This window comes from Oncorhynchus kisutch, linkage group LG5 (genome assembly GCF_002021735.2).
Source record: "Oncorhynchus kisutch isolate 150728-3 linkage group LG5, Okis_V2, whole genome shotgun sequence".
Lineage (NCBI taxonomy): Eukaryota > Metazoa > Chordata > Actinopteri > Salmoniformes > Salmonidae > Oncorhynchus > Oncorhynchus kisutch.
Genome location: NC_034178.2, coordinates 33,663,606 through 33,676,032, shown reverse-complemented (window position 1 = coordinate 33,676,032; position 12,427 = coordinate 33,663,606). Strand labels below are relative to the sequence as shown.

The 12,427-nt window shown below is 45.5% G+C and overlaps 1 protein-coding gene across 5 annotated transcripts in view; it reads right to left on the bottom strand.

Moving 5' to 3' along the window:
* The window catches only part of LOC109891516 (FERM domain-containing protein 4B), a 63,438-nt gene that overhangs the window by 8,070 nt on the left and 42,941 nt on the right, over positions 1-12,427 (bottom strand). For all 5 annotated transcript variants that reach the window (XM_031824907.1, XM_020484073.2, XM_031824908.1 and 2 more), the window contains exons 8-12: positions 8,692-8,775; positions 7,697-7,762; positions 7,141-7,198; positions 6,291-6,377; positions 378-454 (exon numbers count right to left, since the gene is read on the bottom strand). In XM_031824907.1, the coding sequence (XP_031680767.1) occupies positions 378-454; positions 6,291-6,377; positions 7,141-7,198; positions 7,697-7,762; positions 8,692-8,775 (372 nt within the window). The remainder of the gene's footprint in view (positions 1-377; positions 455-6,290; positions 6,378-7,140; positions 7,199-7,696; positions 7,763-8,691; positions 8,776-12,427) is intronic.

Here is a 12,427-nt window from a genome sequence, read left to right as displayed (position 1 = left end):
TCAGTTTTGCACCAGTGATTGTTTAATTACAGCCAAGCTGGCTAGTATCCAAGAACACAGACTGCAGCAGTCCTTTAAAACAGGAAGGAAGGCCTTCATTTGTGACTAGCAGGTTGTTGTATTGGAGAGAGAACTCAATAACACAAGGCTCTGAAAAGGGCTAGAGGCAGCAGACAGACAACTAAGGCTCCGGATACCAGTTGTAATGTTTCCGAAAGGCTAGTATTGGAGTATAAGGAGTGATTTCTGGGTCTAGTCCAGTAGGCACAAAACGTTTTGCGGCGCTTCAGCAACCTGTCCCAAAAAATTTTTTTGCCATGTCAGGCCCAACAGAACATGACCAAGGATCGATCGATGTATCCAGTATCAGTTCTCACCTGTGAGGGTCGTTCACCTCAACTGCAAATTTCTTCTCACGGAAATACAAATTATCGAGCTGCTTCCACTGAAACAACTGCAGACAGAGAGAGAAAACAGGACACACAACTTAGTACATAGTATACGGGACCATGTCTTGTTTGAGTGAGTGCAGACCTACAAAGAGACGTGGTTTGATACATCTCTGCATGAAAACAAACATTTACATCCTTATTCATTCCAAACTGCTTGAGGCGTCCAATGTGTGTACCATCAAAACACAAAGAAAACGCCACAAGCATGGAAAAACACTCTGGCGCTGTCCCAGACACACCAGCCTCTTTCTTGGCCCTTCGTTAAATTCCAGTGAACTTGCAACATTAACAGCAGCAGCTGTGAACAGAGGACAGCAAATCAGTCAGGTGGAAGGTCAATTTAGTTACTACTCCGTAATGAAGCCGGCGCAGAGAGCAAGACTTGCCTAGCTGAAAACTAAGCCTCTCATTTCATTCTGCCTGAAGGGAGAGTGCTGAAAACAGGGCAAGAAGGAGTGCACTTCAGTCAGGGTGAAACATCTGCTTACAGTGAAAATAGAGACTTGGATCTCTCATGTCATGTGAGAAACAGAGAATCCACCACTAACACCAGAATCCGGGGGTGTAGATTTACGGACGAGGGTCTTAATAAACATTCTCTACCAGGTACCGGCGAGCCAGGCAGACAGACAGAGCTCTAAATAATAGAACACATTATCCTGGACCACAGAGGCATATGGGTAATATATCATAGCCAACCTACAGTCCTCAGCGAGAAATCCAAATCATCTCACAAGAAGCCCAGCCCATGACACTGTACTTTGTAGCATACATCGCAGTGTATATTGGCTATTCTTTCACTCATCTCTGATCTGAAAACTGCTCTTAGTATATTTTTTAAAATGACACCACAACAGCAACCAAATTGTTGTTACATTTTTTATGTTGCCAGGTATACTGTCAGTCTGGTTTAAAATGGTGGATTACACAGCACGTTAACATACAGTTACTAACAGGTAACCCCCAAAAAAACAGAAAGACAACAAAATAACTGAATATATCCTAAACTACCTAGTCAGGTAAATGGAAGGCTTACCAAAGCAGGTTTTAGTGCTAAATCCCTGGTGAATTATCAGGGTGCTGTTGAACCCTCTGGCTGTTTCCCACAGGGCTAGAGACTTCTTTGAACAATACGCTCTTGTCTGTTCTCAGGCAGCCAGAAAGGTGTTGGAAGAGTTTCAGCTGAGCAGGCTCCACCCCTCTCCCCCCACTTCCTCTGACATCACAGACACCTCACCCAGCTTGCACCTCTCTCTCAAATTCTCTCTGTGTTCCTCACTCGATCACTCACTTCCTCTTCAGTCAAACCTGATGAACAGGTTGTGTACAGTGCACAGAAAGGTATTCTACCTCATCTTCTGAGAACTGACCGCTGTTACCCTCTTTCAGTCTGCTTCAGTTCCGTTTATCCACAGATCTTAGATTAGCCTTCTATTCATACCTGACCCGTAGCACCTTCATTACCCTCTGTGATGTTGTTCTATATACCTTGCCAACCCCTGTTGTTTGGAGTGCCATCAACTCCAGCCTCCAAACGCTCCCACAAGGCAAATATGTCAGGAATCTACTACTTTGGTCTAATCATTAATAGCAGGCCCCTCCCTCACCTCGCTGTGACTACAGGACAGCGCTCGGTCAGTTCTTCGAACTGGGCCCTACCTGACAAAGAAGAATCTCTCATTACACCTCTAAAGCCAGTTACTTAAACCAGCAAACCTCTTTGAAGGTTGTCTTCAAAGAAAAAACTTTGCAACTGACAAAACAAACGCTGTAGCCAATAACAAACATTTAGTATATTAGGTATTTTATTTTATTTAACCTTTATTTAACTAGGGAAGTCAGTTAAGAACAAATTCTTATTTTCAATGACGGCCTAGGAACAGTGGGTTAACTGCCTGGGGCAGAACGACAGATTTGTACCTTGTCAGCTCGGGGGTTTGAACTTGCAACCTTCCGGTTACTCTCTAACCACTAGGCTACCCTGCCGCCCCAAGATAATAGTTCAGACTTCAAGACTTTAGCCCCCACCCCCCCAAAAAAGCAAAGAGGCAGTAGTTTATGATTTACAGTCTGTAAAGAGAAGCATCTCCAGAGATCCGGAGTAGTAAAGTCAACCAGTTTCTCCATTGCTGCTCCAGATGATACTGCAAGCCTAGCCTAATCAATTAGATTCCTAGTCTCACCGTGGATTGGGAGCATGGTAATTACTGAACAATGAGAACCAGCAGCCTCCATACTTCCCACAGGCTCATCTTCAATTCACAAACCCCCTGGCCACTTATTACTCAATTACTAGTAGAGCACATTCAGAAAAGACACAGATAAGTCATGTTTACGTAACAAGGTCATTCGATAATTTCAACACACACATTTAATAGGTGCTCAAGTGTGGCCGATGGTAGTGACTGCCAAAATATGTCAAAAATGTGACACCTCAAACTCTTATAACAAGACCACACCGTCTAGACAGAGAACAGTCCAAGACAGTGCTGCGAACAGCCTTCAAACCACCACCAAAACTAAAACACGAGGTGGAGAGACAGCGTTCAGTCATCTGGAGTACAGAACAGTAGGTCCCCCATCTCGGTCGGATTTCAGTTGTTACACTTCTCATTAGAAGCCGAGTCCATGCCAAAATGCCTGTGGTCATAGATAGTCCCAGAACTTTCTGATCCAGACCCAACCCTGAACCCACAACAACCTCCCCAGACCACCCCCCAGGGCTTTGTGACTTGACAGAGTCATTTCTGAGGATTTAAAAAAAAAAATGATTGTGTGTCAAAGGCCGTGACTCGCACCCCTATGCAGGATGCGTACGGCCACACCCTTCTCATGCCATGTCACATGGCACGCTGGCTGGTAACACGGAACATTTCCACCAGAAGCATAACGGGAGAGATTGCTACAGTCGACTAGACTCCACAAACACGCATTAAGGCTATGACTTTAACCCAATATATACTAGGGTGAAAGAAGTGTGAAAGTGGCTTGTATGGAATGGATTTGTATGGTCCACTGCCACAGCTGGCATTCGATTTTAACACCCTTTTAAATATTTGAGCAGTCTTTTACTGTTCCAAGACCAAAATGTATGGTCTGTCATATGATCATTACCGAAATAATTTTATCCTTACTGAGCTGTGCTTACATTGGTTGATCATGTATCTGGACCTGCAAGTGATTGTTCTTTTCTTTTTTTAAATAAAAAAAGTGTCAAATTACTTGCGGAGAAGGGTAAGATGGACTGAAACGCATACATAGAGACAGCGAGTGAAAAAGAGCTCATGAATGATTCAAGCCTGTATGAATCAAGCTGGGCTCTAAAAGCGCTCTACATCACAGATGCTTGCTCCTCTGACCATCTTAGAAATCCCTTTTCATTTATAGTACAGCTTTTGTATAAAACGTGGTGCTCTAGCATACATATGATTCTCCTGCATAGTCTTCAGTCCTCTACCCATTCAAATGCAAACTTCCCTTCTTCCATAGTCGTGGTATGCCTGAACACGCAGTTCAATAGACAGACTATCAGAATGACATGTTGGCTACTAATGACATTTTGGGAGAATCCTTACTAGTCCTTTTAACCCCAGCAGGCACGGATAGAGAGTTGTGGTTCATCCCATTCATGACGCTGTGATGAAACTGACATCCATGAGGAGGAGGATAATGAGAGGTTAAGCTACAGTAACTTCTTTCAGCGCATGTCACTGAACTCTGGGAGAACCTCAATTAAAAGCCTTTTCATCCCGATGCCCCACGATTTCTCAGGGGACAAGTGAAGGGCAGAAGTGGGCTCCTCCTCCTGCAGCTCCCCCTCACAAGCCCCTCCCAGCCTCCCAAGCGTCTCTCAGCCCCCCTGCCAAGGTGATTGTGTTTTATTACTTGATCAATTGTTTGCTCTACAAGAGACAACACACACACAATGACAGGCGGCTTTGCATAATGAGCGCAGCATGCTGGGAGAATGGCAGAGGGGGGCTGCGCTGAATAAAGGCCGCCAGCCTCAACAGGACGCACTATCAATATTATACTAGATGACAGGCCCTTCTAGAACAGCAGCTAGTTGGGTACTTAACAAAAAAAAGCATGTACAATTTTTTAAAAGTCCACCCTTTCACCAGGGGACTGCTGAGGAGGAGTTTTGGCATGAATTCCCCCTCCCTTTATGGTCAGTGGGTTGGGTTTGTCTGGCTGGAGCATGGTTCTCTCTCAGAGCAGAGCGCCCCTCACAGAGACAGCCCAGGCTGGCTTGGTGCCAGCTCCAGAGCCCTGCCTGCCTGCTCCCCATGGCGCGCCATAATTACACCTTCCACTGGGAGGGCTGCTGGGAAAGGAGCTGCGATACGCTGGGTTTAATAAGTGGGACATGTCCATTAATGCCTTGGCATTCGCTGCAACAGCACATCCAGCTGTGCCAACAGGTATCCGACATGGAACAGGTAAGACACATACTAGTAATGAAGCTGGCCGATTAAACACACAAGACAAAACGTGCATGGAAAGGAACATAATCCCCTGAAAATAGAGTGGGTGAGACGTAGGGCTGGGAATGGCCAGGGACCTCACGATGTGATATTATCACCATTCTTAGGTGCCGATACGTTATGTATTGAGATTCTATATGGATTGTGATTCGATACTGTGATTTTATTGCAATTCAATGTTTCAAATACGTTGCTCACCATATGTCTGCTACAGAGGGACAAGACAAAACAAGTTTTGATCAGTCATGGAAATCAAAAGTGCTGAAAATAAATACTGGACTTTTGCTGCAGGTACAGCCAACTAACGCAAAAATAATATTGCGTTATGTAATTATCTATCCCCCCCCCCCCCCCATGAGTGAGCAGAGGATGTTTAGAGAGATAGAGAGGAATCTTATTTTCAAAAGTAGCATTTTCTATATTTAAAAAGGCCAAAACCTTAACTTATACTGTTTCATATTTGTAATCAGTCGTAGTTATTAACATTACACCCTAAATGAGGAATCTTATCTTTCCCTTTCAAGACAATTTGATACGCATCTACATATATGGGCTCCGATACGTTATAGTTTGAAACGATTCGGTGTGAATCAGTTTGATTAGAGGAACGATTCGGCGCGATACGATTCCAGGCACTAACATTTGTTGCATAAACACATTGATTTTCCATTCTAAATGAAAACCTGCTGCTGATGGAGCTCATGAGCTGGGCCTCTCTGAACACAATCTATCTGAGCCAACAACAAAAGCGTGTGGGTAAAATGATGTCTATGGCGTATGTAGGCACCGGAGCTGAGCCGTAAGGTAATCTGGGCCATATCCTTTTGAGCATGGTGAAGTTATTCATTACACTTTGGATGGTGTATCAATACAACCAATCACTATACAGGCATCCATCCTAACTCAGTTGCCGGAGAAGAAGAAATCCGCTCAGTCAGGGATTTCACCATGAGGCCAATAGTGACTAAAAACAGTTAGAGTTTAATGGCTGTGATAGGAGAAAACTGAGGATGGATAAACATTGTAGTTACTCCATAAAACTAACCTGATTTTTCACCTAGTCGGCTCGGGAGTCGAACTAGCAACCTTCAAGTTACTGGCCCAACGCACTTACTGCTAAGCTACATGCCGCCGCTACCTGCCACCCCCACGTTGATAACACAATTTCACCTCCCTTTCCTCCTTCTCTTTTTCCACTTTTCCATGACGCTGGCCAAGAGCAGCTTTTTGTTTCCGTCATTTACAGTTTGGTGGCTTATTAACCAGAGGAGTGGGGGTGGGTGTTGAGTTAGAGCATAGGAATGACAAAAGGAACAAAAGCCACAAGACATACAAAGGGAGGCCAACCTACCTTCCGAGGTTTCAACTTGTCCTGTAAATCGTACTGTCCGATGCCTTTATAGCTGACTCCCAGCCACCACGGTAGGCCCTGCTTGTCCTGTTGAGAAGGCAAGGCACACCACTCATTAAGAGCTGCTTCAGTGGTACAGTTTTAAACTAAGGGCCATTACTGTGGCAATTACCCCATTAGGCTAGCAGCACAAGGGAAGATCAAATACATTGAAGCAGCCCTAAAAATCCACAGCATGAGGGAGTCATTTTAACACCAGCGTTTGATGTGCTCAGACACCCTGCTTTAATGAGTGAGTTGGGAGGGAGCTGGGGCTCTGGGAGAGAGAGTTGCTGTGAGAGAGAGATCACTCAGTCATCAGTTAACTAAGCATGCGGCCGGAGCAAACACCCAGCTTAAGTCCCCAATCAGCCTCCAGAGGGAAAATGGCTGTATTTCGATGAGAAATAACTACTTCTTAATAGGGTTGTCACAACACCAGTATCGTGATATTCAGAGGTATCGCGGCAAGGAAACCAAACATGAAGCGGACTGAATTTCTTGAGTAAAACAGCCATAACGAAACAAGCAGCCTTATGTTGTCATCAGAATCACATGTTTTTTTGCCCCAAAGCTATAGCAGACAATATTTTCCATACAGTAGGTTTCTTAAAAGGACCAAAGAGTTCAGCCTGCTTTGTGTTTTCCTTTTTTCCATGGAAAATCAGGTATTGTAGTATCGCGATACTGGTATCGTGACAACTCTACTTCTTAATCTCAAACAGTGTTAGTCAGATGGGAACGCAAACATGAACACAACAGTACAGATATTGGATGCCTTCTACTGTTTGATACAGGGTGCAGCTCTTACCTTTACTGGATAATAATGGACTCCATATGTAGGGAGGGACTCAACTAAGGCCAAATACCTTCAAAACAGAGGGAGACACGTTAGCAGTAATTCAGGCAGTTACACTTCATTGATGTCCGTGAGCGGCCATTGCACAGAGGTTAGAATGGGCTTCAAGCCCCAGTCATTTACCAGACTGTCATTTACAGTGGCAGAGCCATCGATTTCTGTACATGGCCTTGACAGAGAGAGGGGCAGTCCACTGATCAACTCAAATCATACACCCCGGGTTGTGGATGACCTCGCTAGGCTAATCTCTCCCAGGTAAAACAAAGCAGACCACTGCCACACGCTTCTGGCTGCCCACATTAAGAGCTAGCTGTTCCCTAATTAAATGACACATTCTGGTAGCGCAACAGCAATCCCCTTTAAACAAAAACACCCAGGAGTAGCCTGTACAGAGGGGGCTGCGGAGGGAGCAGTGCTGATGAACGTGCTGGACTAGAGGTGCACAGCAGCTCATTTCCTTCATGCACTTGACCCAGATGAACAGAAAAAAATTCATTACGTTACTTACTGCACAATGGCTTGCCCTCTGCTGAGGCCCTTCAGGTTCTCGTGGCACTCAATCACTCGGTCTTCACTGTAACAGAGAAATAAAAGCTGTAATGATTCATCCATCGCCGATTGTAACATCCCCAAACTGAGGGATGTGGTGAGACAGTCCTTCCCTGACACACATTCTGCCTGTTCATGCAGACAATTCTGGCTGGCCTACGGACCTGGCCAGCCAATGGATCTCATCTCCCTCTCAGCTCCCACACACATCCCATCTCGTTCCCACTGCAATCATCCCCCTTAACAGCATGGATTGATTCAGAGGGGTTGGGTTAAATGCGGAACACACATTTTGGTTGAATGCATTCAGTTGTGCAACTGACTAAGTATCCCGTTTCCCTTTCCTTAACAGTATGGAGGGATTGCAGCGCGTGCGCACTCTCACACACAACCCTGTAATTCCAATCTGCCCATTGATCTAACTCCAGCTGCTGTTCATCAGTGAGCAGAGCTGCAGCCTCAGATGACCGCTGAGGCAGAAGACACGGCAGCATGCACTCAAGACACTGGCACAGACACACGGGAGCTCTAAAACAGTGCATGGCCTCCTCCTCCTCCTCCCTCCCTCCCTCCCTCTCCAGCCTAGCTCCCATGAGGACATGATGAAGTCAGCACCTCCCTAGCTGTGCAGGGTGCACTCAGAGCAGAGCCACTGGCCAGCCAGTCTAATTAACAGAGCACTAATGAATACAGCCCATCTGAGATAAACAGGCTGCTGGTACCAGGCAGAACTCTGGGTGCACATCCACCCTCATCTGCATGGGAAAATAATTGCTTTGTGCATCCAGGTGTTAGCTACAATTAAAAACCCTTTGAAGGGGATGGGAATGTGGTGGGGGATGGGTGGTATCGACAGGGCGGCGGTCTGGTATCTATGGGACTGTGTGTAATCCACTTGGATTAATTCCCCCTGTGCATTTGTGGTTAAAGTGCTTCTAATGTGGCACTGCTTACCAGTAAGCCAGGGAGGGGTGCTCTCTCAGGACTCTGGTGGGTAGAACTGGTAGCTTATTCAGGTCCGATCTGGAGCTTTCAACACTGGAAACACATGGATTGTACAAATTATTAAACAGAGTTCGTTCACAAGAACATCATTGTAACAGTTGTTTTGACTTAAAAAAGGGGCATTTAATCAAAAAATGCTCATCCAGAAGTGGCACTCCTAATGGCCAGGGAATTTAATGCAGATATATATATATATATATAGATTTTTTTTATTTTTTTTATTTTTTTTAAACCTCTAGACCACCTTTACTCCACACACAGAGACGTGCACAAAGCTCTTCCTTGCCCTCCATTTGGAAAATATATTTTTATTTTTGGAGAACTTTTTACCCCTTTTTTCCCCTCCCCAATTTCATGATATCCAATTGGTAGTTAGTTTTGTTTCATCGCTGCAACTTCCGTACAGATTCGGGAGAGGCAAAAGGCAAAGGTTGAGAGCCATGCACCCTCCGAAACGCGACCCCACCAAGCTGCAGTGCTTCTTGACAAACTGCTTGCTTAACCCGGAAGCCAGCCGCACCAATGTGTCAGAAGAAACACCCTACAGCTGGCGACCGAAGTCAGTGTGCATGCGCCTAGCCGCCACAAGGAGTCACTAGAGTGCGATGGGACAATGATACCACAGCTGGCCAAACCCTCCCCTAACCCGGACAAACCTGGTCCAATTGTGCGCTGCCTCATGAGTCTCCCAGTCGGGGCCGGGCAGCGACACAGCTCGGGATCGAACCCGGATCTGTAGTGCCGCCTCTAGCACAGTGATGCAGTGCCTTAGACTGCTGAGCCACACGGTTGAACCATTTGAAAAATCTGACCATAATTCAATCCTGCTGATTCCTGCTTACAAGCAAAAACAAAAGCAGGATGTGCCAGTGACTCCCTCAATAAGGAAGTGGTCAGATGACACGGATGCTACAGGACTGTTTTGCTAGCACAGACTGGAAAATGTTCCCGGGATTCATCCAATGGCATTGAGTATACCAATTCAATCACCGGCTTCATCAATAAGTGCATCGTCCGACATCGTGAGCTGCCAGTGACACGAGCCTACCAAACGGGCTAAAATGGCTTTTATGCTTGCTTGAGGCAAGCAACACTGAAGCATGAGAGCACCAGCTGTTCCGGACGACTATGTGATCACGCTCTCCATAGCCGATGTGAGCAAGACCTTTAAACAAGGCCGCAGGGCCAGACAGATTACAACGATGTGCACTCAGAGCATGCACAGACAAACTGGCAAGTGTCTTCACTGACATTTTCAACCTCTCCTTGACCTGTAATACCTACATGTTTCAGGCAGATCACCATAGTCCCTGTAACCAAGAAAGCGAAGGTAACCTGCCTAAGTAGGCAGCCCCTAAATAACCTGCCCTGTAGCACTCACGTTGGTAGCCATGAAGTGCTTTGAAAGGCTGGTCATGGCTCACATCAACATCCCAGAAACCATAGACCCACTTCGGATACCGCCCCAACAGATCACGCAATCTCAAAATCGCACTCCACACTGCCCTTTCCCACCTGGACAAAAGGAACACCTGTGAGAATGCTGTTACTGTATGTGCTGGTTCAACAACATAGTACCCACAAAGCTCATCACTAAGCTAAAACACCTTCTGCAACTGGATCCTGGACATCCTGACTGGCCACCCCCAGGTGTTAAGGGTTAGCAACAACATCTGCCACGCTGATCCTCAACACAATGGCCCCTCAGGGGTGCGTGCTTAGTCCCCACCCGTACCCGCTGTTCACCCACGACTGCATGGCCAAGCGCAACTCCAACACCATCATTCAATTTGCTGACAACACAACGGTGGTAGGCCTGATCACAGAAAGATGAGACAGCCTATAGGGAGGTCAGAGACCTGACAGTGTGCCAGGACAACAACCTCTCCCTCAACGTGAGCAAGACAAAAAGAGCTGATCATGCACTACAGTGCCAAACACGCCCCATTTCACATTGACAGGGCTGTAGTGAAGCGGGTCGAGAGTTAAGTTCTTTGGTGTCCACATCCACAAACTATCATGGTCCAAACACACCAAGAAAGTTGTGAAGAGGGCACAACAATGCCTTTCCCCCCTCAGGAGACTGAAAAGATTTGGCATGGGTTTTCAGATTCTCAAAAAGTTCTACAGCTGCACCAGAGAGTATCCTGACTGGTTGCATCCCCACCTGGTATGGCAACTTCTTGGCATCCGACCGTAAGGTGCTACAGAGGGTAATGCATACAGACCAGTATATCACTGTGGCCAAGCTTCCTGCCATCAAGGAACTAGATATTAGGCGGTGTCAGAGGAAGGTACAAAAAAAAAAATGTCAAAGACTCCAGTCACCCAAGTCATAGACTGTTCTCTATGCTACCGCACGGCAAGCGGTACCAGAGCGCCAAGTCTTGGTCAAAAAGGATCCTTAACAGCTTCGACCCCCAAGCCATAAAACTGCTGAACAATGAATCTAATAGCCACCTGGACTATTTGCATTGACACCTCCCCCCTGCTTTTACACAGCTTCTACTCTTGGTTATCTATGCATAGTCACTTTACCCTGCACATTGACTCGGTACCGGTGCCAGTACCTCCTGTATATAGCCTCATTGTTATTAAGGGCTCGTAAGTAAGCATTTCACGGTAAAGTCAACATGTTATATTCGGAGCATGTGAAAAATAAAATTTTATCTGATTGTTTTCAGGTCAGGGGGCATTTTAAGGCTCCATAATAGCAACACTGCCAATTGGTCAAAATACATGTTATTATTACACTGTTTTTATACATATGTCATTACTGGCATTACAATGTCTAATTACTAACCTCGATCTCTCTATGATGACTATCTCCGAGTTCAATAAACCCCCATATCCAATAATGACACCAGAACACAGATCATGCGAAATATAAATATTCAAGTATTGTATAGAGTTTGGTTGATGCATTTGTGGTTTAACAGAAGAGTTCAATTCCCAAGTCTTACAGCATGAAAGTGATAACTCATAACAAAACGCAAAAGGTGCAAGGTCTGAACATTTTTCATATTTTTATCAGGCAGGCTATTAATGCTTCCCAACAGACTAGGCTTAATATCCACTTATGTCTTGCCAAAGTGCCTCAGTGGAAGTAGATAAGAGCCCTTTTAAGTTAGAGGGTCTACCTTAAAAGGTAATTCAAATAGTTACATTGTGTCAAGGCTCCTTTAATGTACAGTTGCAGCCAAATACACCATTGCACTTTTTCCCCTCCCCATTTCTTCTAAAATAAGTTGAACTTTGTCACCACACCTTACATGGATTTGAAGTTCACCATTTGAATTCCTGGGTGCTTTTTAACATGTGACTGGGGTTGTTGTCCTGCTGGAAGACCCAAAACCTTTAACGGAGAGACCGTTTTTGAACACTGTGTTGAACATTGGATTCCAACACCTGATAATTACATGTAACCTTTATTTAACTAGGAAAGTCAGTTAAAGAACAATTTATTTACAATGAAGGCCTACACCGGCCAAACCTTGACGATGCTGGGCAAATTGTGTTCCGCCCTATTGGACTCCCAATCACGGGCGGTTGTGATTTGCGCACGTTCAAAGCACCCTGGAATGGATCAAGAAGAAAATGTTGGAGTGGCCAGCGAAAGGTCTAGATCTGAATCACGTCCATAACCTATGGCGAGAGCTGAAAACAGCAGTTGGTGGAGGGCACC